The 5,993-nt window shown below is 54.0% G+C and overlaps 1 protein-coding gene across 1 annotated transcript; it reads right to left on the bottom strand.

Annotated features, from left to right (window-relative positions):
* Positions 1 to 2,350: 2,350 nt before the first annotated feature.
* On the bottom strand, positions 2,351 to 3,186 carry MPC1 (Mitochondrial pyruvate carrier 1; the record flags this gene model as incomplete). Its single annotated transcript, XM_036632241.1, has 3 exons — positions 2,351 to 2,612; positions 2,719 to 2,791; positions 3,114 to 3,186. The coding sequence occupies 3 exons, from the start codon at positions 3,184 to 3,186 to the stop codon at positions 2,351 to 2,353; spliced, it is 408 nt and encodes a 135-aa protein (XP_036501285.1).
* Between the last annotated feature and the right edge of the window lie 2,807 nt (positions 3,187 to 5,993).

Genomic DNA, 5,993 nt, shown 5'->3' with positions numbered 1-5,993 from the left:
CCTTTGACGTCTTATTCTTTTCCAGACGGCTTCGCTAGGGAGAAAAACAATATCCGAAATATCGTCAACCTCGGCCTATTGCACCGAGGGGCATGCCCGCAAGACAGCGACCGCCGGCTACCCTTCCGCCACCAACCACACCAGCGGCCAGCCCTGGGATGGGATGGGATGCGACACGGCAAGGCAGGCCACGCCGACCTTGGCCCGGACTGGCTACTGCAACCGCCAACCGCCGCCGCCGCGACCGCCCACTTCACCTTACGATGTCCATCCAGTTGGATCATCACTGACCACATGTAACTACAAGACGGCAGCCATGAAGCCACTCGCCAGAAGCGCACCATCCCAGGCACAGGACCCAAATCGCCCAGGTCCCTCCGTCAAAACAAAACCGCGCAGCCCCCATATTACTCGAAAGTTATTCCCGGTCCACTGACTCTTGAGGTGAAATCCCCGGACCACGCTGGGCCTGGGTCTTGTCCCGTGTTCCCCAAGAGGAACAAGTCCTATGAGATCGGGCACGCCAGAGACTGAATCATCGGCTTTGAGCCGGTGCATCTGGAGGTGCAACTGCAACTCGCCGTATCAACCATCTCGACTCGTTACACCGCCAAGGTGCCACTCTGGATCTCACTTGTGCTGCAAGCCTGCGGGCGACTCGGCCAGATTATCCTGCGCAGTTCAAGCCCAATGTTCCGGGTCGTTTCCAAGACTCTTGGCCCCCCATCGAAGCCTTGACGTCCCCGTTTTCTCTTTTTCTCGCTAGATCCAATCGCGTCGATATCAAAGCGCGAGCGGCATTTGCAACAAGGAAAGAAAAAAAATTGCCTGCTCACCAACCTAAACCCACCATGCCATACCTACCATGGTGATGACTCCCCAACCACATCTGGATACTCCGACGTCGGCTCTGCCGGCATCTCGTTTCCCAGGCCCCCATTCACTCAAAGCGCGCAAGCAACATAGTGCGTCACGGTGTATCTCCAGTCCGCCAACGAGGCTGGACGACGATGGAGTTGTCAATGGTAATGAGAATTAGCCACAACATCACCACACTATGCGACATTTATTTCAGCCTGGCCGCCTCAGCTCCTGATATCGGTGCTGGTCGCCCCCCTTCTCCCTGCCACCTTGCGTGATCGCCTGCCGTGTGTGACTCTTTCGAGTCGGCGGATATCAAAGGTTATTTGAGGCATACGCAGCAGTCTTCGTACCCGCCCTGCACCCCACGATTAATAACGCCGGACTCCAGCGGTGCATGCGCGGCGGTGCCAAGGACACCAGGGACGAGATGGATCTACACTCGGCCGGCCGTCCGGCGAGATCATGCCCAGGTGCCAACATCGACAGAGAGAGTGGGGGTCATGTCGGTGCTCTCGCAGTTTCGGAGAGACATCCACTATTCAGTCTGTCCACGTTCGAGCAACCTGTGGACGAGATGAGACGACACCTATTTTTGACTCATCGAATCTCTCTCGTTGTTTGTCCAGAGTCCTGGTCAACCCCTCCTCGACCTCCTGTCTCTGGCCCCGGCCCTTGAAACAAAGCGCGAATCGCCCGAAATAGGAGGGCTCCGCTCCGCTCCGTCCAGCTGTCACTGCACCACCGACAATGGATGCGCGCAAAAAAAAAAAAAAAAAAACTACGAAGAAACTCACGGGGAAACCTTTCCAGACTTCCCATAGTTCGGATCAAGGCCCCGAGTGCGGCGGTCCACCATCAAAGCACCGCCGCTTGACCATGATTGCAACCGCCGTTGTCACTGCTACCCTCCACATCCAAGTTCCAGACCTCTTGGCTATCGCGGCCAAGAGAAACTCTCTCACACACACTTTGTCACTCAACCTTTTTGAACATGTTTGTCTCTTGCTCTCACAGTTCGAAGCTGGCACACGTGCCAGAGATCCCAGAAACAGTTTCGCTTTTTCTATTATACGAAATAGCGGGCCGGAGACTGAACGACAAAAAAGGCCCGCGTCCTTGGATGTTTGCCCCGGGGAATCAGGGGTCCCGTTCCCGGGAGAAAAAAAAGACGAAAAAAGGCATGTCCACAATGCAAAGGTGATGATGGTACAGTAAACCGCCAGCTACCACCCACGTTTCGCGCCCCAGCTGGTGATGCGGGGGCCAGCCATGACCTCTCAGACGGGGATTCCTCCTATCACGTCTTCATTCACGGCACTCGTGGTCAACGAGACTCGTAACATCCCTCCCGGGCGTTGCGAGAGCCGCCCCCACATCTCAGCTGTTAACCACCTCGACGGCGAGGAAGCGTCAATCCTACGCCCCCGAACGACCCCCTCTGTCATAAAGAAAGCTCCCTTCCCCCTTCTCAAGGTACGTCGAAGGCTTATTTGCCGATGGCCTTCTCGACCTTGGCCTCGACGGCGGCAGCCTTGTCCTTGACGCCCTCGACGGCGTTCTTGGCGTTCAGGGCCTCCTTTCCGCCCCACTGGTTGTACTGCAGCCAGCGGTAGCCCTGGGTGAGCTGGGCGCCCTCGTTGACGAAGTGGCAGAGGAAGAGGAGGTAGTTCTTGGGCTGGACGGCGAGAGAGTAGCGCATGAAGGTGGCGGAGTATATGCAAAGGGCACCGGTCATGGAGCCGGAGATGCTGTTGTGTGGTGTGCGTATCAGTATATCAAAGTTCCTTATCAGGGTGCGGATTCGCGGATGCATATATCGCGATTGCGATTGCGGGCGGCGGCGGGGAAACGTACAGGTCGGGAGACTTTTGGGTGTCCATGACGGCGGCCAGAGGGATACCAAAGTTGGAGACGGGTCCCCAGAAGTCTGTTGGTCAAGTATTGTTAGCTATATCATTCTCGGCTTGACTCATCCGCGAAGCTATCGCGACAGGCTTCAGCATTCCCGGGCCTCCGGCGCCGGAGCTCCAGGCCGGTGACGGCACAGCTCTCTCTCGGCCGCAAGCCCCGGAAACGATGCAATTCGCTTTATTCGGGCTTCTCAGAGCTTCCCATCACATCGCGACAGCAATCTAAAGCTTCCAGAGCTTGCGATGCTCTCCCTTTGGGGAGCTTGGGTGCGGATAATCCCCGCTAACTCCGGCCGCGGACCCTCCACCTTGAAAAAAATTCGAGGGGAAAGCACGTACGGGTAGAGCAGACATAGTCCGTCACAGGGTTAGACCTGATCTTTGCGTTGATCGCCTTGACGATAGCGGCCATTTTGTCGTCGTCGGATTAAGATTGAGAGGGGAGGGGGAGCGTGGTCGTGGACGTGGTTTGGCGGGTTGAAGAGGTGGTGGTGGTTTTGTTGAGCTTTTTGCGCTGCGGCTCCCGAAATTTCGCGCGACACAGCAAGCACAGCACACACAGACACTGTCATTGCGAGGGAGGGAGCATTGGCCGTCCGTCCCCCGGCGGGAATTAAAAAGTGGGTGGTGTTCGGGAATTAGAGGAAGAGAGCAGAGTAAAAGGGTGGGATTTGATTGGTTGGATGGAAGCAGGTCACGTGGCTCGGGTTGTGCCTGTGTTTGACAGGTTTGGGATGAACATTGGACTTGACACGAAAGCTTGGCCTTGAATTACTGGAAAAGAGGGTGACGGATTGGGAAGTTGTCCACGGGGGACATTGATTGAATTGTTTCGGGGTGAAGTTGAAGTTCAGGAACAGAAGTTTTGGCCCGGGCTGAAGATCTAAGTGGACTGGAGACTAAACTGACCTTCCCGCGTGGAGGCCATGCCATGCACCCCGTCACATCTCCCCCCCGTTCCCGTCCGCCGCATCTTGCATCTCGCAAGTCTCTTTTCGTCGATGAGCTTGACATGTAGTCAAAGTAATCTTTGTGGGGACTGTGTGACTTTTTTCCCGGGGTGTAGTAGTGTAGGTACGAATGCTTCCCAGTCCCGGTGGATGGATGGGGGCCCTCTTCGGGAAGATGCGGGATCGCAGGACCCGAGGGCGCGGGATCTTCCCTCCCTTCCCCCCCTCGTCCGGTAAAGCACTTACGCACCCCGCCTCGGTTTTCCGGGTCTCTGCCTCTGCCTTGTTTCTGGGGGAGGGAGGATAGAGACACGCCTCTGGATTTAGGGCTGGGGTCGGGTGGTTTTGGATGTGTATCCTTTTGGGGTCTTGTTTGGTGCGGGTATGTGCCATTCCCTTATGGGTCTTATACTCGGGAGTTGGAGGGTTGGACTCGGCTTTGGGGTGGGCGCCACCGGGTTCGGATCCGGAGGGGAGGAGGTGTGGTGCGGGAGCAGGTCCGGTCGATGCTTGATGGGAGTTTACATTTGGCTGGCCGGTTATTGGTAGATGGGCTGAGGGAGCTGAAGGTGTAAGGCGTTTGCTTGGGATTGCTGAAGGGAACCGGGCCGGGTTGGATCGTCAAGCCGGCGTGTTCAAGGGTCCGTGATGTGTCTTCTAGTATGCTGGCCTTGACAGGAAAAGCAGGGTTCGGCTGGTCTACTGAACATCGTGATGTCGTGAAAAGCTCGCCATCGCAGCTATACAATAAGCCATGCCTAGCCCTGTGAGTATGGTTGTTTCTCAATCACATTCTTTGTCATCATTGGTGCGTTATGTTCATGACATCCATTGAATATAACTGATGGACTCGCATACTTCCAGCCCATGTACAGAGCCTAGATGTAGGCTCATGGGCTGTGTTGTCTCTGGGCTCTATCTTTGTTCAACTCCCGCGGACTATTCGGGATACATGATGTCGGCAACGCGACGACGGCTCTGCCACCAGTAGTGAGAACGGCGGTAATCGCTGGCTGGAGGACGTGTCCAGATTCTTTCCTACACTCGAGATCACCCAGTACACCTGCAAAAGAACTGACATTCTCCTTGCGTCTGAGAGTCACTTCTAAGCTCTTTCGACTTTAAATAGCCTAGAAGAGATGCTGGTTGTCAGATTCCCAGTCTGAGCAACCACCGCGCAAGTCCACGCCACTCCAAGAAACATCTTACGAGCTAAATAAATTACTTTAGGGAACGTCGTAAATATATAAGTTACAGTCTAGGTGTGAGCTATATTAGTTTAAGGAGAGACAATTGCCTTGCGCTGCAACGACTTATGCTATTAAGCAGCCAGTTGTACATCACGCGGAACACAGCGTCGATCCAACCAATAGCAGAAGCTGTTGACAACGTCCCGTCCGTCATTTATTCGCTAGTGTAAAGAATAGAGAAGATAGCACTAATCCGAGGCAAAGATGAGGGTCAGGTAAACCAGTCGCTTCCTATCAAACATTCCTAATATGCTCTGATGAATTCCTAAAGGATTTCGGTGTTTTGTTTTTTTCAGTCTCATTGGGAGACGAGATTCAGAAATTGCTCGCCTGTGCGATTTAGTCTTTGTGCTGCCAGCATACTTTTATATACTATCTAGCGCTACTGTGACGGCAGTCCTAGGACTTGTTCACTCAACGCTTGCTTCTGTCCTCACCCTTGATGAGCTTTCGTTGGTTCGGGAAGGACATGCTGGAATGCCAGACTTATGACATCGCGCGAGAATGATCCAATTTCACGAATGCTAATATAAAACAGCCTTCTCGATCTCAAAAATCAAGTCTCTTACGACAATGAATACTGGGTTCATGTACCTAACACTACTGACGATTCTCCAGAGTTATACAACATAATTGCAATGTTAGGCAATGGTAAGACTGTCATCGTGAGCTTATGTCGAGCTTCTTCCGTCATCTCCATAACCGGTTGAGTATGCCGGCTGAATCAAGAAATGGGGCTAGCCTGCCTTCCTTCCCTGCAACTTGCGTTAGCGCATCGGAGGGCCACCATGTCGGTCGGACTGCCCTGTGAGCGAAGTTGGTTGCCGAAATTGAGGGTAACCATGGAAGGACGTACGCATCGTGTTTGATATCAGTTTGATACAACCTCTGCTCCGTGAGCTTGTTTCTGCAAGAATGGAACCTCTGAATTGGCGCCGTACGCACGAATGCCTAAGATATGAGCACCCGAAGGACCATCGGATTCAAGTGACTACGAAGACAAGGAATAGGCTCGGGCT

This window comes from Colletotrichum siamense (genome assembly GCF_013390195.1).
Source record: "Colletotrichum siamense strain Cg363 chromosome Unknown KSG_Cg363_contig01, whole genome shotgun sequence".
NCBI lineage: Eukaryota > Fungi > Ascomycota > Sordariomycetes > Glomerellales > Glomerellaceae > Colletotrichum > Colletotrichum siamense.
The sequence above is the reverse complement of the archived record's forward strand: the minus strand, read 5'-3'. Positions and strand labels throughout refer to the sequence as shown.